The sequence below is a fragment of the Corylus avellana genome, chromosome ca8 (genome assembly GCF_901000735.1).
Source record: "Corylus avellana chromosome ca8, CavTom2PMs-1.0".
NCBI lineage: Eukaryota > Viridiplantae > Streptophyta > Magnoliopsida > Fagales > Betulaceae > Corylus > Corylus avellana.
Window position 1 is genome coordinate 18,524,376 of NC_081548.1, and position 21,380 is coordinate 18,545,755.

Genomic DNA, 21,380 nt, shown 5'->3' on the forward strand with positions numbered 1-21,380 from the left:
CCAACCCCTCTCTATTGTTAAGGATAGCTGTGCGATCACCCCCACTGTCTATTGGGAGGTAGCCACTGGGTGTTGGCCACTTGTGGCTTAATGTTGGAGTAATAGCATGGCCACCCGTTTTGGCCGCTAAGGATCGCACACAACCACCCCTAATATGGCGAAAGGAGTGGCTGCAATGCCACCCTAGCGCCTCTCTACTTTTTCTTTTCAAAAAAATATTCTTTCATAAATCTAAATTAATCTTTTCACTTAAAAAATAAGTAGTATTTTCAAAATATTTTAAGATTTTTTTTTATTTAATTATCAAAGTGTTGGTGTATGAAAGATATTTCGTTCAGCAATGTGTTTTAAGCCCAACTCAATTCCTGCCCTCCCCCCCCCACCCCCCACATGGCTGAATTTCAGAGCAGAGACGTCAAACAGTGGGGAAGAATCCAGGTTGGCGAACATGGAAGCTTCCAGAGACTACTGCTAATTGCTCCCATAAGATGTCCCTGTACCTAGAAAGTTTCCATAAATAGATTTTAATGTCCTATTCCAGATTTGAAGAGTAAAGCCGTATTTTGATCACAAATATATCTTTGTTATAGTATGATGCTTAGAATTAGAAGTCCCATTAATAATGGACACACAGTTTGACTGATTAAGTCCACTAAATTCTATCACCAAGTTTACATAGTAGACAAAATATTAATGCCCCTCCCACCCTTTTCCTGTGCTGCAAAACGATCCTTTTACCCACCTCCTAAAGGTGTCATCACTGAAGCAAAGCAGAGGAACTTCAAGAAAAGCATCACAGGGCCATCTCCCATAAAGATGTGGAATCCCATATTCCAAATGAAACAAATTCTCAAGCACAGTCACCATATACTACTCATTCATAAGGCTCAGTAGAGAAGTCAGGCTCTTCGGGTTTCCTTAACTTCGGCATCTCATCTTTTATCCTAAGAGCTCCTCTCCTTGTGTTTGCAGCAAACCTTGAAGCCAGTATTGTTACCCCCAGGTTCATTCTTGCCTGAGAAGGACTTGAACCAGCAGAAGAATGTTCCTCTTCTTCTTGCCCCGTCTCATCTGCCTCTTTCTGGTTCAAAGCAAAGGATTCCCTCATGTTGAGATCTTTTACCGCCATCCTCCTCTTGTGCCGCCGCCAAGCAGCCTGTATGAAGCAGGCTGCCCATGTCCTCCAATGGTGAGAATAAAGCCGGAAGGTGTGCTGCAGCTTCTTGCTGTGGAGCCGTCTGAATTGATTGGCCACAAATTTGAGATTTTCAGCTCGCAGTGCAAAGGCTTCAACTTCATTTAGTGCTTTGACTGTTCTAGTTGATGATGGCAAGTTGACAGTAGATTTGGGGAGCAAAGCCCACGCAAGTAACTCCTCTCCACAAAAATCTCCAGGTCTCAATGTAATTGAGTTGAAGAAACCAGTCCGACCTCCATTGGTTGTGGAACTGTCGAGTCTACCTCTGATAATAAAGAGCATCTCTGTCACTGGGTCACCCTCGCGAACAATGTATGTGCCTGCAGTGCTTAGGGAGGATACTAGTCGCTCGCATATTGCATTAAGCAGCTGATCATCCATCTGCGAGAAGAAGGGGACCTGCAAACGTGGAAAGCAAGAGGGTTTATATACTTCAACAGAAGTAACTTAATTATAAAAAAAGCAAAAAAAATAAAAATAAAAATTGCCATTTGTCCTATGGTTTTTTGAGACCAAATTATGCACGTGTTGAATAGTTTTAGCAATATTGCCTAGGCCATGTTGGATGGAGAAGAGGCAGCTAGTATATCAGAGATACTACTTAACATGTATCCTGCTGGTATTCTATATTAATACAGTAGTTTTGATGTCTAATGCCTAGCTTACTTGGTACGCCATACCCCTTGATCATTTTCTAAAACACAATTTGTGAACTGGAGGCTACAGACAGCTTAGGAGCAGAGTATTGCTCAAAATGGATCAAATGGCTTGTTTCTAATACATTTCAGTTGGGCTGTTCCTCCACAATTTCACACAGAAGTCTAGCCAGTTAGTTAGAAATGACATTCCCAAGGATCTTTATGGCTGTAAGTCCCAAATTAGAATTCCTCCAAACCCATTACTTTGGATAGAATATGACTACGGATAACCAATGAGTGCAGTTTGTTAGCTCTAGAAATACTTTGGGAGGACCATACTCGTCGAACAAGGTCCAAGGATAGGTGGCGCTGAATATCACGACGAAGATCAGCAGGTAATCCATGAAGGATGGCTTCTTCATCAACTCCTCGAGTTGCAAGCCACTTATATTGAACAAAACGTCGAGCACGTTTTTTTAAATCTTCAGGGAGTTGACGATGCCTCATCCACTCCTCAGTGTCTCTTTGCTTGAGTCTCCATTCCTCGAGCCGCACGGTAAGAGATTGCAAGTACGTCTACATCAGGAAAACAACTTTAAGCACAAATTAGCATGTCTTAAAAAAGAATCAATGACAAGTTCTCTAAATTTGATCCAATTTTTTTTTTTTTTTTTTAATTTAAAATGTAACTGTCTAAAAACCCAGTAATTAGACTGGAGGAATGAAAAACACGATACAAGTGAATGACAGGAAAACAAAAGAATTGCATCAGCTGCCAAGTAAAGTGGATAGGAATAGAGAATTATCCTTTAACCTTTAATTTACTCCCTCTTAGACACTCTCTTTTTATACTTTTCGTGTAATTGGGTTGCGCCCCCTCTGCGCTTTTTTATATCATCATTACTTATCAAAAAAAAAAAAAAAAAGTGGATAGGAATAAAGTGCAAGACCAGCAAGAAAAAGAAAGAAAAAGAACATAGCCATGCCCACTCCGAACAACAGACAATTTCAGAAGACAGTACTAAACTTCCTACATACATAGGCGTGCATGCAAAGACACAACACCCAAGGTTATATATGATTACATTAAATTATTATTTCAGTAAAGAGGCAAAAACAAAAGCATGTGAGTAAATGGGAAACATCGACCAACAAAACACTAATCATATGTTGAATCAAAATTTGATTGACAGAAAAGTAATTTCAAAATTTGAATGGTGAGAATTAAAGGAAAAGCATTCTCAAATACCTGCATATTCCCAATCAAACGGGCAAATAATACCAGACCCAAGATGGCAATAAGAATGGCAAATGACGTCTCTCCAATAAAAGTGCTTGTAGACAAATTCTGCCCATATGAACTGAGATAGAAAGAAAGCAAAGATAAACGTAAACAAATTGTTTTTGGGCAGACTAGCTGTGTGGCAAAGAATATACTTTCCCAATGACTAAATAATATTTTATGCTATCCCTTGCCAGTGGCAGGGGATTGGGGGTTGTGTATATCCTTTCTCTTACCCGTTGTTTTTACAGTTTTTCACTATCATAACATGTCATTTGAAACAGAAAAGATATGAAAAGAAAATAAATGGTTGATCCCCATGTAGTGATTGAATATCTTATATGTCATACTTTAAAGAGTTATCATAACACAGGTTATATAGATACGGCATTGGCACCTACCAGGCATTAATTGATGAAAATTATGGTCCATTTCATAAATCATATACTAGAGCCAACAGCATGCATGACATACAATTAAAAAGCCATTAAAAATGGGGAAAAAAAAAAAATGTATTGCAGACATAATCAGGAAAAATAAGAGAAATCATAAACATGATAATCTCAATGCACGACATATAACATATGTGTAAGTGTGTGGGTAGGTGGGTGTGCGCAAATGGGTGCAACATTTTTATTAAATAATAACTTTCATTCTACTAGTTAGTAAAAGAAACCATACCTTAGATTCTGCAAGCCCCACCATAAACAGTAGAAATACTTCCTGATGAAGTTTATGAAAACAACATCTTTCTTCACTGCATTTTCAAATATGCCATACTTGAACTCAATTTCATTATTAGGATTACACTTCTTAAACACCTTTGTAGCATTTTCCCACGTCTTGCGATAAGCATCACAATCTAAATAATGTAGCAGGCAACCTGTAGAGTTGAATTCCTCTTTACAAAAATTTTTCCAGCATGAGGTATACCGGTCAATAGACAGCAAATACCATGCTGCCCCTAAAACCTGCAATTACAGAAGTACAATCACAAATTAACATCCCCACTGTGTAACTCAAAAGAAAATAAGAAAAATAACACTTAATCAAGGATAGTAACCCTTTTAAAATGGTTCTACAAGATTAGTCGAATACATTGGGGGAAGACACAGAGAGAGAAAGCAACAATCAGAGGAAGGAAAAAGTAACAGTACATACATGGCTAGCCAACATGTACAACAGTAGATTGTATGCAGCCCCTGCCCAGGCAGTCTTGGTAACCACTCCAGTTGCTTTTACTATTTGCGAACTTAATGGAAAAATCAGATATAATCTCGGAACATACTGGAGGAGAACAATAAGTGCAAGGGCATTGTTGTTATGATCAGTTTCTTGATTTCTTGTTGCTGGTATAATAAACCAGATCACCATCTGCATAAAATATTTTAAATCAACTGTGCTTAAACAAGACAATAACAACATAATGACAAAACAAACAGCTCAGATCAAAATTGGCTGCACATTTCAATTTTCAAGAACAATGAAACTACATCACTTCTTAGCAACATACAGGAAGAGAAAAGTTTAGCTATGGTAATCAAAAGTGGATAAAATTTAATGTGTTCTCTTTTAACTCAGTCATAAATGGAATCTACCCAAAAGCTCACACAGGTGTGCTAGTGATAAACCAATCAATTTATAAGGTATAGAATAAATCTACCTTGAGCACACATCAAAAACCAACTAAAATTATTTTTATTTATCCTTGAATCTTATAAGAAAGTAAACTATTAGTGACACTATGGAGAGCCAAGTTAGCCCAAAGGTCAACGAAATTACACGAGTGGATTCGTTCGTCAAAACTTTTTAGAAGGTGCTTTTTGTTTTTTGGTTGTGATGTAATAAATGTGAAAATAGTTTCGAGTGTTTATGTTTTGAGTTGTTTGTTAATGCTTTTTTTTTTTTGCTAAAAAGCAAAAAGCTAACCTAAAAAGCATTGCCAAACGACCTTGGCACCAAGAGGAGACCCTCACCCACTACCCTTCAGCAAGTATAGACTAGACTTAAGGTGTACCAAAAGGCATTGTTGGAAGCAAAAACAATAAGATTAAGTCACAATTCAACATAATTATTAATGGACAAAGTTTTCCACCAAACTAGGTTGGAAGAATTTCCTCCAACCTAATCTCTAAAGTTGACATGTGTCCCTAAACATGTGCTTCTCACATGTTTTTTTTTAATACCCTAATTTCCACAAACGTACATTAACTCTCTACTTTTCCGTCAAATTCTTTTTTCTCCCTCTCTCACGTCTCCCTCTAGCCTCTCTCTCTCAAACATCTACAGAGACAAACACACGCACATCTCCCTCTTGCACGTCCAAAGGAGTCCAAGCTCTGTGTCTTTCCAACCCAGAAAATCTCTCTCAAATCTGGTTTCTGGGTTGGTGGAGAGTTTCAAGGCAGTAGAAGAGCACGTCAATCCTTCATTAAGCTTCACATCCTCAACGCCCTCATCTACCGACTTTTCAGATTTGACCAGAAGAGATTTTTCTCTTCATGAATTAGCTAGCCAGCTAAATTATTTTTCAAAAGCTTATTTGAAAAATCACTCGCTAGCGAAAATTTAATTAAAATAAAAATCTGTAGTAGAATATTAATTGACATACTTCCCAGTTAAATTTCCCCGGAACTTGGAAATTTTTATCAAAATAAGTGGTTTTTGTGGAAACTGGACTAATGACTCATGGAGAGCATTACAAGATTTTTAGTATTTATTTTCATTCACATGGACAAAGGAAACTTCTATCAACCAAATGAATCACTTAGAAAAAGAAACATAAAGGAATAAAAAAAAGAGGATTACCCTTATCAAGAGCACCCTATCCAACTTACCTACATACTTCATATTCCTCTTTCCTCTCCAAACGAGTATTGCAAACCGTATTGAGAAGCTCCAATGTGATTTCTTATAGGGTGGGCTAAGTGAAGAATTCAATATCATATGGTGAATTGGCCCATAAGTGTGCAAGCTGATCTCTGAGGGAGGGTTGGGGATTAGGAACTTGATGAAGTTCAATCATGCTCTCTTAGGTAAATGGCTTTGGCGCTATGGGCTTAAGAGAGAGGCTTGGTGGAGAGTGGTGGTGGACTCTAAATATGGAAGTTCATGGGGAGGATGGTGTTCTAGTGAGCCTATTGGGGCATATGAGTTGTGTTTATGGAAGAATATTAGGAGAGGTTGGAAGTTGTGTTTGTGGAAGAATATGGCCCTTAAGGATACATTTCCAGTTTTATTAGGTATTTCTAGTGCAAAGGATGCCCTTGTTGCGGCTCATGTAAAATTTTCTAAAGGTTTCATTCAGTGGAACATGAGCTTTGCTAGAGCGGCTTAGGATTGGGAGGTGGATGTCTTTGCCTCGTTTTTCAAGTTGTTATATTTAGTAAGATTGAGAAGGGAAGGGAACAAGTTGTGGTGGCTTCCTTCCAAAAGAGGGTTGTTTGGTGTTAAATCCTTCTATAGGATCATGGGTTGTCATGATCGTTTTCATTTCCGTTGGAAGAGATTTTGGAGGACTAAGGATTCGTTGAGACTAACCTTTTTGTGTAGCTGGTGACTCTAGGAAAGATCATTACCATGGACAATCACCAAAAGCGGCGCGTCATTGTGGTTGATAGGTGTTGTATGTGCAAAAAGATTGGGGAGTCCGTGGACCATCTTCTTCTTCATTGTGAGGTTTCATGTACTATTTGGAATGTTTTTTTCAATCGATTTGCGTTGTCTTGGGTTATGCCTAGACGAATAGTCGATTTGTAATTTGAATACTTGTTGGTAGATTGCCAGCAACACTCATAGCGCTGTTCTGTGGAATATGGTGCCTTTGTGCCTTTTGTGGTGTCTATGGAGGGAAAGAATCGATAGGAGTTTTGAGGACTGCGAGAAGGCTTTGGAGAAGATTAAATCTTTATTTTTCAACACTTTGTATCTTTAGACAGCTGCTTATGTTTCTCCTTTGGTGATTAGTTATCGTGATTTTCTTGTTCTTTTTGCCCCTATTATCCTAACGACTTCTCTTGTATACTTCCTATGTATATGGGGCATCTTATGTCTTTAATGATATCTCGATTACTCATCAACAAAAAAAAAAAAAAGACAACCCATTGCCACTGTATGTGATTAACATACTTAATGAGAACCTAAGCAATGATGGTAGGAAATACTAGAAATAGCATCACTTTACCAAAGGAAAGATATGAAATCCCTAGTCACAAACTATTCAAGCCCAATCAAATGAAATTAGTAAAGGACACATATGAGCAAACTGTAGAGTAAGAGGACACATATGAACTTAGATACCTTATGATTTTCCGAGACTTAACAAACACAGCAAGAAATGATCTAGATAAGAGGAAAAAGATAAAACCTCCTAAAACAACAAGTATATTTTTCATAATCATATTGATTCTAATTGCTTCACAATACAATTACAATTTAACAGAAAGAAAATTCAGCACGACATGTTTGCAATAAGATCTATTATGCATAGAAGGCAGAACAATACTTCACAACAAAATACCTGAGGAAGGGGCAGTGTGGCAATGAGATCAATGAAGAAGTCAGATCTAATATACCTCCGTGCAATCTTCTTTGGATCCATGACAAGTTCACCCCTCCCAAACACTCGAGAGCTTGGTGCAACATAAGCAGTCCTGAATTTTATAATCACATGCAACAAATAAAATATATCCGCAACAGTCCGAAAACATGTCACAACAATTCGCAAATTCAAGTCTGTCTTCACACATGAAGAATCCACATTTCCTCCCAGAGTGGGCAAAAAAAAGTACAATGGGTCAACAAAAAGTGCCACCAAGCATGAAATGATGAAAACCCAGTTCCATTGTAGCACAATCTCGCTACCCGGGTCAAGTATTCTCTTGCGCCATGGCTTGTGATCCTCTGGAAACACCTTAGACTTCCCAATTCCGAAAGTTTCAGTGAATCTATTTCTGCCCCCAACTAGTCCATCATCCGATTTTAGCAATGAAGATGATGGAACCTTATATGCAGATGACGACCTTTCTAGCTGTGATGGTTCAGTTCTTCCCCATGGATACTCATTATGTTTTATTCCATCAGAATGAAACCTACAACAGTTTAGGGGAACAAAATTGTCATAAAATTCCCAAAATCTCCGCTTTCAACTAAAAAGACTTCCAGGAAAACCTACTTTGATGAGACAAAAACAGTTCTTCAAAGCAAACTGAAGAGACATTATAAATTTCTCCCAGAAGGCAAGGTGTAAATGTAATAAACCCCCCATTTGGTTGCCAAGAGAATCAGATAAAAAAAATAAAATAAATAAATAAGTAAAATAAAAGCAGAGCTCAATTTTACTCGGGTCTCGAATAATGAAGACTTTCATATTTTTCCAAAAATATATTCTCAGTAACCAAACAGAGCTTGAAAAGAAATTAAAGATCCCGCACAAATGTTTTCAAAGAATCCGATATTTTAGGTATCTTGATTCCAAACAACTCCAAACCTGCCTCAAATAAGCCCATTAACTGTAATTTTGTATCAAGGTCGAGACAAGTAGAGTTGAAGCTTCTAGAAACCTAACATAATTTAATAAAAAAACATCTAAGTTGTTCACAAATCCTCTTAGCGGCGAAATAGAGCGTTTGAAGAAGTCAAAATCCCATATATATAAATATATATTTTTTTCTTTTTTAACAGAGAATGGCATACTTTATATTGTCCAGGTTCCCATGTAACCAAAATCTGAGCTCATCTAAAGCTATCGAGTATTACAGCTCTAGTTCAATAGAAGTTTAAACTCAGCAACCCAAAGAAAGCATAAAAGCCCAAAAAAAGATTCCCAGAATCCATATTCCGCATAAACAAACAAAACCCAGACGAGGAAATGAAGAAAGGAACACTTACCTGACAAGCTTTTCCTTGTTCAGTTTCATGCCAAGAAGAAGGCTACTAAATCGGATCCTCTATGAAAACCCTCTCGAGAGAAAATGATGGAGAATTTGGCAGGAATCAGAAGCAGGTGGCCTGGTGGGAAATGGAATTTGTATAGTAGACGAAATGTTGACCAAATCAGACAACTTTTGGAACGAATTCACCAATCGTTGATTTTGTCACAGGTACTTCATCCGTCCATGTCAGACGGAATTGAACATCGGGAGTGGACTAGTGTTCGCGAATAGCACGTGAAGATTTGGAAAGAGATTTAAACAAACAATTAAATTTTTTAATTGTTTTTGGAAAGATGAGCTGTTATTGGCCTGGTAAAATTTTTAAAAACTTTTTTTTTTCTTCTAGAATATTGTTTCAAATATTAGTCGCTAGTATGCAGTATCTCAATTGGCTGAGGACTACGTTCTATAAAGTGTAAGTCACCATTTTAAATCTTTCTCGTCCTCTTTCTCGTGTGCGAACATATCAAAATATCCGTTACTTAAATTAATTTTTAGACGTGACTTACCATTAACACATTTTTCAGAACAAACCACAAAATTATTAGTTTTTTTTTTTTTTTTTTAACACAAATTTTTATATTATTTTGTAAAAACATTTTCCAATTTTTTTTTTTTTTTTTTCAAAATTTTATCAAACAACTTTTCTATTGTAGTTCCCGTATCCAACTCATTTCTCAAGCCCACACCAAATCAATTTTTAATTGTTACACTTCTTAAAACTCTTCTGAAATTCAAGAAACTTTATAAAATATCAAATTTCAGCAAAACCAATAACTTTTGGTCATATTCACTCGTTGTTATTATTATTATTATTATTATTATTTTGTTTTTGTTCCGTCACACTTTTGTCTGCAAAACAAGTTTTTGAGAGGTCAGCCTCTCTCCTTGGGCCGTGATGCTAAGCACGCCGGCGTGCTTAGCACGTCAGGCTATTTTCATTTTTTTTTTTTAATTTTTAAATATTAAAAAAAAAGAAAAATTGCCGGACTTCACCCTCTCTCCTTTACCCCCCTCTCTTTTATTTTTACTGTTGAAATAATGGAATATTCTAACATTACGAATATAATTCCACACTGCTTTATTGAGATGGTAGTCTGACATGATACCCACTACAGACGACGACGCTTTTCTACTGGGTTTTGCATGCGAAAAAAAACTCATCTGACAAAGTTGTCATTAAAAAACATTAGCAAACAAATCAAAGGTCAAAAGTAAAGGGAATTTAGAAATTTTTCTTCTAAAAAAATATATAAAAAATGACCACGTCACATAATCTTTGCAAGAATGAAAAGGAGATAACTAAATGGCATATAGCATTACTCACTGCTATTTGTTTTTTTTTATATATGGACAAAATATGAAGAATAGGTGATTTGGAAGAAGATGACCATCTTTTTCATATTAACAATCTTGAATTCAAATTCCATCTTATTTGGCCCTGTTGGTAATGTAAACAGTGATTGATACGAGCTTCATAATTATTTTTAGGCTTATTTGATTGCACATCAAAAGAAGAAGCTATAATCCATAATTCCATTTTATTTTCTGTATAGTGAAATCATTTTTAGGCTTATTTGGACGTCAATATTATTAGAATTGTAACTAAACAACAGACATCATCACAACAAAATTATGATTAACGTGTTCTAAATCGAGGATTTTGGACAATGTTCTTACATATATTATATATATATATATATATGGGGATCTTATTACAGAGTGCAGCAGAAAGAATTTTCACAATATAATGAGTAGCAACTAAAATGAAACCGTACAAGATTGTGTGCAGAAGCAACGTTAACATATCCAGTTTCAAAGAATGATCAGACAAGCACTCTGCAATTCCTCAAACGTTACTCCTAATGCAGCAAAAAATTGAATATGGCATTCCAGTATCCTGCCAACTGAAAGATAAAAGGGATAATCAAAAGATGCAATCATTTGAAGGAAGAAGCCACCACCCATTAACCAAATTCAAATTTTTGTGTTCACGTATAAGAGAGACCACATTCATGTGCACAAACACAGAGAGAGGCCACCCACATGTGCAGAGCAAATTTACCTGTGTCAGGATACTATTTCCAGTGTGACCTTCAATGACCAAGCCTGCTGTGAGACCAATCATTGCCCATGCTCCATTGATTGCTTCAATTTGACGTTTTCTCTGTAATCACCGCATAGTTCCAGCCAGGCTGATAAGTAACTTGAAGTATTGTAGTAACTTACGAACAAAAAATGCATATGCTTATGGCATCATCCAATTCATTCTGCATTTGGGGCCTGTTAGATAGTAGTTTGATTTTATATGTTAATCTTATCTAGCTGTTTTGGCAGTCTATCTTGTTTAGGAGTTGTGATAAACTGTATCTTGTTGATAGAAATTGTGTTAATCTTGAATTGTAATCTCCTCTATAAATAATAAATCAAAGTGTGGGTATCTAGATAAGATAATAACCCAACATTTATTTTCTCAACATGGCATTAGAGCATTCTAAAACCAAATATAAATATATCATTTTGGGCCCTCATTCACCCTCGCATACATTCCTTTTCCTTTCTACCCACAAACATCCACACCTCTATTCTTCTTCCTTTCTACTCATAGATACCCATGCTTCCTTTCTTCCTTCTTGTCTCTCTGCGTTTGGCGAAGTGAGAGTGTGAATTTTCTTCTTTCAATTCTCTCTCATCACAACCAGACTATCAGATGGTCTCCGTTGAAAGTTTTTGTCAGATGGTTTTGAGTTTATGGTGGTTTAGACATCAAATCTGTAACACAGCTGCTGTGGTGGTCAATTGTGGTCGTCCATCTTGTCTATGGTGTTTTTGGGTGAGTTTTTGTCCTGGTTGGTGGCAGTCTGCACCGCAACCAAGTTGATCAGAAGAATGCAGAGATGCTGACGTAGGACTAGGGCTGATGTGGCAATCTCTCTGGATGACACGTGGCTGCAGGAAAAGAGGAGAAGTGTCTGGCGCGTGTAATACACGCGCTTCACTGTGGCGGTGCTGGGCGCGTGAAGCCCAGGCGCAGATTCTTCTGCCAGCATGTCTGAGCCCTGTTGGCGGCATGCTGGACAGAATTGTGACGGCCGGCAGCAGATCTATGCAACGGTCCGGCAACCAAGCTAATTGATCGGACATGGCGGAACGGTAGCTCCTTCGGGCGGTGTGTGTGAGTGTGTGAATGATTTGATGAGGCTGAACTCGGCGGCTCTAGACTCATTGGGCCCTGATCTATCGATTGAAGCTATTACCGAGGCAATTGGCGCTTTGTGGCGGCGTGTGACAGAACGGGCAGATTCTTTATAGGCATGTGACGGCTCATTTGGACACTGTTGGTGGCGAATGGAATGACCTGCTCTTGGTTTATAGACTTGGAATGACTTTTGAGGCTATGGGTAGCAAAATTTTGGCAACACTTGATGTGGGGTGACAAGACTGAAATTCGTCAAAAGAGAACGCCAGAAAAGATGACGTTTATTAAAGTCCACAAAAAAGTGGCTCTGATACCATGTTAAATATATTAGAGAGATATATTGAAGAAGAGAGAGAAAGAGAGAGAGAAAGCGGAAGCATATAATGGACTACATTGTAGTAAAACTGAATATTATGAAGTATTACGGAGACCTCTATTTAGAGAAAGACTATGAGTGATAAACAAGTAAACCTAGTAGACTAAAGAAACTCTAGAACACATAAGGAAAGAAATAACCCTAGAATAATATCTAATATATATTCTTAACATCCCCTTCAAACTCAAGGTGTGAATAGTGGATTGGGACGCTGTGATTGGCCTTGACTGAATTAAGTCATGCATTTGGACTGAAGCCTGGTTCACTTGGTGGTAGTTTGACTCGAAAACCATATACTAGTAATGGACTAGCTCGCTGGGTCGGCTAAGCGGAGAGAAAAGGACCAGTTGAAGGGGCTAATTAGGGGTGGCAAAATGGGTTGGCGGGTCGACACGATTACAACCCGTAATGACCTGCCACCCAATTAACCTAAACCCGAACACGACACGTTTAACTAAACGGGTTGAACTATCAAACACGAACACTACACGAAAAATAGCTGGGTAACCCGACACGACCCGTTTAACTTGTTTAAAATAACCGAGTCATATCAGGTTGACACGACCCGACGTGACTCATTTACTTAAAAGGTAACACGACCCGACACGTTTGAATTAAAAATAGGAAAAATAATGTAATAATAATACTAATGCCATTGAGATTCAATAGAATTCACAAATTACAATATGATAAAAACATATTAATTGTTAACAAATTGTCATTCAATAAAAACATTCACAATTATTAGCAATTTTCAACTCCATAGTCCATCATAGCAAATAGCAAATTTCAAAGTATATAGTTTACATGGTAAATGATTTGGGAATTGTCTCTAATAGGTTTAATTGTCTATTCAAATAACAATTCAATCTCTTGGAATTAAACCTATAAAACAACAAATCACTTACCAAGTAAGGAAAAATCATATTAAGAAAAAGATAAGAAAAAAAAAGCTAGCAGAAACAAAATAATAAAGAAAAAAAAAAAAACAAAACAAAACTCCATCATCATTAGGTTAGGCTTTACTCTTTAGTTTAGGGTTTTTTTTTTTATAATTATTTTAAAAAAATTTTAAACGGGTCTGGCAGGTCAACCCACTTTACCTACGCGTAGACTCGCCAGACACGAAAAAATAACCGAGCCATAAACGGGTGACCCGAACCCGTTTAGATCAAACCCAAAACCCGTTAACTTCGTGTCGTGTTCATATCAGGTTCATGAGTCATGTCAAAATTGCCAGCCCTAGGGCTAATCACACCCAAAAACCCATGGACCGTTAAAAGGTCTAACCCGAAAATTATGAGCTAGTAATGGATCAATGGCCTGGGGAGAGGCGACAGTGACCGGTGATGGCGGCGGTTGGCAAGGCATCAGTAGGCTAGTTGAAATGGGCATATATGGCCCCAACCCTTGGATCGAATGAAAGGATTGGTCTGACCCAAGAGTGCCCACCGCAAGAAGAACGAACCAGGTTGAATTGCGCCAAAAAAGGCTTTGGAACCGAACTGAACAATTAATGAACCAACTTGAACCAAACAAAACAAATGCCTTAACTTGGGAAAGAATCTAGTTTTGTGCCATATAGAGATGCCAAAAGAAAAAACAGACAACAAATATGAAATTAGGACCAAAACTTGAGTAAGAAACACCAGGTTAACTTAGAGAGTGGTCAAAGTCAACAGTCAACCATAGGAGAAGTCAAAGTAAAAGTCAAACAAGGGGTCCAAGTCAAGCCTGACAAGGAGCTAACGTGGCTAGGACTGATGTGGATTTTGGTCTAGTTGACACATGGCGAAACCTTGCAAGAAGAAGAGACTGGCGCGCATTGTACACGTGCTACAATGGCGGCAGAATTTAGGCACGAGGCCCAACGCACAGAGACAGTAGTGGCGCGTGGGGGCACGTATCACGTCTGTTGGCTAATTTTTGAACAGATCCTAAACAGCCGATGGCGGATTTGTGGAATGGTGCTGCAACCAAATTGTTCGAAAGAATGCAGCGGCGCGTGGGCAACATAGCAGCAGCTTCGGTCAGTGCGTGGTTGATCCGATGAGGCTATTAAGAATATATTTGATATTATTCTAGGGTTATTTCCTTCTTATGTATTCTAGGGTTTCTTTAGTCTACAAAGTTTACATAACCTCTCTATAAATAGAGATCTCTATAATACTTCATCATAATTAATCTTATTATAATGTAGTCTATTATATGCTTCCGCTCTCTCTTCTTCAAAATATCTCTCCAATATAGTTAACATGGTATCAAAGCTACTTTTTTGTGGTTTTCAATAAACGTCATCTTTTCTGGGTTCTCCTTTGACGAATTTTAGTCTTGTCACCGTACACCAAGCGCCTCCAAAATTTCTACTTCCCATAGCCTCAAAAGTCGTTCCAAGTATATAGACCAAAATCCGTCAGTCTATTCACTGCCAATGGTGTCCAAACGGGCCGCAACGGCCCCTCAAGAATCTGCATGTTCTGTTACGCGCCGTCATAAAGTGCTGATCACCTCGGTAATAGCGCCAATTGACAGATTAGGGTTAGACGACTTTAGAGCCGCCGAGTACAACCTCATCAGATCAACCACAAGCCTACACACGCCGCCCGAAGGTGCTGCCGTTTTCCCACCTGCTGCCGTCTTCTTCCAAACAGTTTTGTTGTCACGCCGTTCCGAAGATCCTCTGTCGATCGTCACAATTCCATCCTGCACGTTGCCAACGGGTCTCAGATGCGCCTCCACGCACCAGCAAAAGAATCTAGGCCTGAGCTTCATGCACCCCAGCGCCACCGCAGTGAAGCACGTGTTCTACACACGCTAGAAGTTCTCCTACATCCACGTGTCGTCCAAACAGAGTGCCACCTCAGCCCTAGTCTTATGTCAACACCTCTGCCACGTCAGCACATTGTCAGGCTTGACTTTAACCCGTTGTTGGACTTTTGACTTTGACTATTCAAGTTTACTTTGACCATTGGCCGTTGACTTTGACCGTTCTCAGAGCTAACCAGGTGTTCCCTACTCTATTTTTCATCCTGATTTCATATTTGTGGTCTGTTTTTTGCTTTTGGCATCTCTATATGGCACAAAATGAGATTCTTCACCAAGTTAAGGCTTTTGTTTTATCCGATTCAAGTCGGTTCATGCATTGTTCTGTTCAGTTCAATTCCACAACTTTTTCGGCGCAGTTCAACCCGGTTCAATCTTCTTGCAATCATTTTTTCGCAGGCACTCTCGTGTCAAACCGATCATTTCATTTAGTCCATGGATTCGGGCCAAACAAGCCCATTTCAAATGGCCCACTTAGGCCTTGCCAACCACCGCCATCACTGGTTACTGTAGCCTCTCCCCAAGCCATTGATCCATTAGTAGCTCTGAATTTTCAGGTTAGACCTTCCAACAATCCACGGGTTTTCGGGCGTGATTAGCCCTTTCAACCGGTCCTTTCTCTCAACTCGACCAGGAGAGACGGTCCAAGGGTTTCAAGCCAAATTAGCTCATTCAACCAGCCCTTTTCTCTCTGCTCAGCTGACCAAGCGAGCTAGTCCATTACTAGTATATGGTTTTTGAGTCAAATTGCCACCAAGTGAACTAGGCTCCAGTCCAAATGCATGACTTAATTAGTCAAGGCCCATCATAGCGGCTCAATCCACTATTCCATCAGTAGGCCACCGGTCTCTTGCAACTTTTATGGCGTCACTCTGGCAACTCTTCCGAAACAAGCAGCTTTTTCGACGAATTCAAAGAAAAATCCTTTCTTTTTCCCAAACTCAAGCTTACACCTTGAGTTTGACAAGGGATGTTAAGAATATATATTTGATATTATTCTAGGGTTATTTCCTTCCTTATGTATTCTAGGGTTTCCTTAGTCTAATAGGTTTACTTACCTATCACTTATAACCTCTCTATAAATAGAAGTCTCTGTAATCTTTCATCATAATTAATCTTAATACAATGTAGTCCATTATATGCTGCCGCTCTTTCTTCTTCAATATATATCTCCAATATATTTAACAGTGTCTCCCTTTCTTGTCGTCATCAATTTTGTCTATGGTGTTTTCTTGTGCTGGTGTTGCTAAGCTCTTCATCATCACTGTGGTTGCGAAGTTGCAAAGGTTGGCAGTGTTTGGTGTTGAATCACCACTTGTCCCAACAATTTAAGTTGGTAGGAAGGGGTGAATTTAATATTTTAATTAACATTCCAATGCTCCCCTTCATGTTTGAACTCAAACTCCCTTATAACAAGTAAGGTCCAACATGTAGAATATTTACCTGAAATGGGGAGTGAATTGTGGAGTCAAGGTTCAAACTCATGACTTCTACTCTAATACCATTAAATCACCACTTGTCCCAAAAAGTGAAATCAATTTCATAAAGGGGTGAACTTAATAATTTAATTCATATTCCAACACTCCCCTTCACATGTGAGCTTAAACAAGTAAAGTCTAACATGTATAATATTTAACTAAAATTTGAGGGTGAATTGTGGAGTCAAGGTTTGAAAATATCTGACAATGGTTCTTCAAACAGAAACCCTTGCTGCCTCATCTGAACATGGTGGTGGTCGAAGTAATCATGGTGGAAGGGGTGGTAGATGCTGTGAAAAGATTCAGGGGGAGTACAAGGTGGAGGTGGTCAAGGTTCCAAACACTATACTCATTGTGGTGTATGTGGACATAAAATCGATTATTATTGGGACTAAAATGGTAAACCTACTGTCAATCAAGTGTCCCCTACTGATCAGTCAAACCAACAGGCTTCATCAATTTCTGGTGGACATGATCTTATGGTCTTGAAAAAGGAGGATATCAACCAATTCTTTAATCAACACCAAAATCAGCCATCTTCTTCTTCTTCCACTGCCGTTCTTGCAAAAACAGGTAATGCATCCTCTTCAAATTCATGGATTATTGATTCTGGAGCTACTGATCATATGATAGGTAATGCCCATATCTTTTCTTCTTGGAATCAATTATCCCAAAAGATTGTTAGGCTTGCTGATGGCTGTTCTCAACCTATCATAGGTGAAGGAACAAGCTTAATGTTTCCCTCTTCAATCTTATTTGTTCCCAAATTTCCAATTAATTTGGTTTTCGTCAGCGAACCCACAAAGCTTTAAGATTGTTCTGTTACATTTTTTGCTCACTATTGTGTCTTTCAAGATCTAAAGATGAAGAAGATGATTGGTGGAGGTTGTGAAATGAATGGCCTATACTACATAAAAGTTGCACCTGAAATTCAAGTGTTTCGTTCTTCCTCTAGTCTCAATCTATTCCAATGGCATTGCCGCCTTGGTCACCCGTATGTACGTGTCTTGCATCAATTAGTCCCTACTTTACATCAAAAAAAGTGTAGTTGACTGTAATGCTTGTCAATTGAGTAAGCATCGTTGTGCTTCCTATTCTTCTAGAGATGGTAGTCTTTAGTCTAGACCCTTTAGGTAGTTCATTCAGATATTTAAGGTCCTTTGAAAAGTTCGGGACCTTGGTTATAGGTATTTTGTTACCTTAGTTGATCGTTGTTCAAAAATAACCTGGTTGTTCTTAATGAAAGATCATTTTGAATTGTTTCCATCTTCAAATCTTTCTATATGGAAACTCATACACCATTTATTTTCTCAACTAAGCCAAAACGAAAAAAGGAATTGACAACCTCGTTCCTCTTTTCTTATCAAGAAAAAAAGGCTGCTAGGCTCCTTTCTTTCTCATAGTCTAAAGAATAAAACATTTAACAAAGGAAATAAGACGCAAATGCATGTCCTAAATAGGACTTCCAAGGTCCCTGCAGATATCTAGTGCAAATATTTATATTAAGACCAAAAATCTATGAGATATTCATCCACACCAACAGCGTGGTATCAATGAGTATGCTAGACAATTCAGTTCATAGTCAACATCTTTACCAAAGATGAAATGTCCTTCACCTTGAATTTCTCTTTAGCTTCAATCTCTTGCATTTGCTTGGCAGCCAGCCGCTTGGCTTCCAAAGGATCAACCATGATCACTTCTTTGTTGAAACCTACTTTCCCTGAAGACACCTGCACATTTATTAATTTTTTTTGGTTAGAGTACAGCCAAGATGGACAAGAAGCATAGGATAAGGAGCAGAAGTTGATTTTATTGGTATGGGCTACAAATTTATTTATTTACACAAATCAAAATTTAATACAGAAGCAATTCTTCTTAACATGAGCTGGAACTTGATTGAGCAAAAAAGGCAGTTAAAGGAAAAGAAAGTACAAACAAAATAGAAAAAAGGGTGCAAATAGCAACTTCAATGAATCTCAGACATTAAGATTGTAAGAAAAATTCCATACAAAAGATAAAATGTACACACATTTTAAGTATGTACCATTACCCAAGCAATTAAAAAAATGAATCATCTAACACCCATCCAGAGCGTAAAAATTTTGCTCCCACTATGCACTAATTTCATCACCAACGACATACCTACAAAACCTTTGATCATATTCAAACCAAACATATTGGCATTATACATGCGGAAGCCTTGGATTAATGCGTACATTAGGGTTGGCCAAGATTCGAAATGTTTGGCCTCTGGTTTGGTTGATGACCATGCTTGCTTCTTGGTCTCTTTTCCATCCCCACCTGAGAAAAAACGAAATTAAAAAGGATATCAAATATGTAAAATGGTTAGGGTATGCTCAGGGTTTTAACCCTCTAAATCAGTTAAGATGGTGAAATGAGTCATCAAACTCATTTGAGTTTTGGAAACAGATTCCTTTTCAAAGGTGCAATGACCATTTGACTAAATAGGTAATTAATCAACCAATTATTTTTATGCTCTTCCCAATTCTAAGTTCATTTCTACTCTCTGTCTTGGGTTCTCGTTTGCATTGAAAAGCATGGTTCTTCTTCGCCATAAGCATGAAATATTCTAATTTACATCTGAAACTGTATATCAATGACAAATAATTAAACAGTTAAACTGAATTTCGGCCAGAGGACCAAATTAGGCCCATAAGATGCTTCCATCTGCTTTTTCTAAATATTATTTCAATATTTTTCCTAGCAACCAAAAGACACAGAGAATTTAAGAAATAAACAGAGGAGTCCACTTCTTAGACATATGAAGAAAAGGGTATGTGAATTTAAAGGCCAAACATTTTTTAAGAGTATGTATCTTCTAAAATCATAATTTGCTCAGCAACCAAACAGATGGGTAGAGAAAATTTTAAGAAAAAGAAGAAAGAAATCCACTTAATAAAGTAGATAAAGAAGAGGGTATGTGAGATTGAACAAATTAACACCCAAAAAGATTAAATTTTTGTTTTTAAAATCAACATCTTTCTCAGCAAACAAACGAAGGGTAAGGAAAATCTGAGAAGAAGTAACAAGAAAAACCGGTGTCGGAACGAAACGGAGAAGTGAGTATGTATGATAAAGGATTGGACTTACTTGAGGAGAGCTGCCGGGCTGTTGTGGTTGGAAAGGGATGAGTACTGAGGGAAAAGGAGTCCTCCACTGATGAGTGGTAGAGATTTGGATGCCATCTACAAGAGTCTTGAGATCCGTAAGTACTCCAACGGTTTTAGAACAGTTGAGTTAAAAACTTTTGATAAAGAAATAAAAATAAATAATCTTTCTTGCCAATAAATACTTTTTGCGAAAACTTGAAGCAATTTTTTTTTTTTTTTACATGTTTCACCCAAGAGTGGGAGAGAGATTTAAACTAGTGACCTCCACTTCATAAAGTGTAATTCTCATCCAATTGAACTAACACTTGGGGACACTTGAAACAATTTCTGAATTGGCAATGAACAATTTTTCGAAAATTTCTGAGATATTGAATAAACATTTATCAGTAGAAAATATAAATAACATATCTTTGACTCTTTGCAATAAATAAAATTTCTAAAATTAAAACAACTACTAAACTTTTGTAACTTGAAAATTTGTCTTACCAATTGTTACTTTGCAACTTCACATACAATTACACCCGGTATGTTGAGGGTGTGCGTAATCATGAAGGACCCGTTCTCAACCTGTATATGCGGGTTGAGTTATTTTGGACACCTGATTAACTCTAGATGCACTTAACGTAACAAATCTCTAATGATGGACTACACATAATATTTGCGCTACATCTAGCCCTAATACCATATAGTGTCTTATTTTGTTAGCCGAAGTAATCTTAAAACCTTTTTTTTTATTTTTTTTGAGCAAAAAGCGTAGGTCGGAGAGACCAATTGTAATTATCCATTTTCTGAAAACATTTCATTTACTTAAACATATGCTAGACTTCTTTCTTCATAAGCTTTCATTATAGCCTTTTATCACACACTTTTCATTCCTTCTCATATCTCTACCAGCATATGTAAAATCATAATTTTTGTTACCTTCATAAAAAGTTTCCTTCCCCAAAAAAAAAAAAAAAAAAAAAATTCTCATAACATTTTCATTTTCATTGAACATCATTCTTTCTCATTTCTTAAGAAAAAATCTTTGTAATATACATCATAACATTACCATTTGTTAGGGGTAAAAATACATTGAATATTGTAACTTGTAAATAAGATTTTAACATACAATAACATTAAACAGAAGAATTCATAGAATTTAGCATACAATAATAATAAATAAGACATTCAAAATTATGTAGCATTTAATAACGCATTTATCGCAAACGAAAAACTTTGAAATAAATCTTTATTTGGAAGGTACATGGATCATCTCCGATTCAAATGAACTAGAAAAGAGCCGATTCCTTAAAAAGAAAGGAAAAAAAATTGTCAATTCT

General features: G+C 37.5%; 2 protein-coding genes across 3 annotated transcripts; both read right to left on the reverse strand.

The window, feature by feature from the left end:
* Positions 1–595: 595 nt before the first annotated feature.
* Positions 596–9,294, reverse strand: LOC132189241 (cyclic nucleotide-gated ion channel 17-like). Its single transcript, XM_059603878.1, has 7 exons — positions 9,008–9,294; positions 7,638–8,208; positions 4,280–4,492; positions 3,800–4,089; positions 3,086–3,197; positions 2,176–2,412; positions 596–1,597 (listed from the first exon to the last, which is right to left on the reverse strand). The coding sequence occupies exons 1-7, from the start codon at positions 9,034–9,036 to the stop codon at positions 875–877; spliced, it is 2,175 nt and encodes a 724-aa protein (XP_059459861.1). The 5' UTR covers positions 9,037–9,294; the 3' UTR covers positions 596–874.
* Positions 9,295–10,689: 1,395 nt separating this feature from the next.
* Positions 10,690–20,179, reverse strand: LOC132189047 (uncharacterized). Of its 2 annotated transcripts, none has more exons than XM_059603525.1 (5): positions 20,039–20,179; positions 19,144–19,228; positions 18,523–18,657; positions 11,117–11,218; positions 10,690–10,958 (listed from the first exon to the last, which is right to left on the reverse strand). In XM_059603525.1, the coding sequence occupies exons 1-5, from the start codon at positions 20,131–20,133 to the stop codon at positions 10,914–10,916; spliced, it is 462 nt and encodes a 153-aa protein (XP_059459508.1). In that variant the 5' UTR covers positions 20,134–20,179; the 3' UTR covers positions 10,690–10,913. The 2 variants fall into 2 exon arrangements, with proteins under 2 accessions (XP_059459508.1, XP_059459507.1); XM_059603524.1 differs by having other exon boundaries at positions 10,692–10,958; positions 18,544–18,657; positions 20,039–20,176.
* Between the last annotated feature and the right edge of the window lie 1,201 nt (positions 20,180–21,380).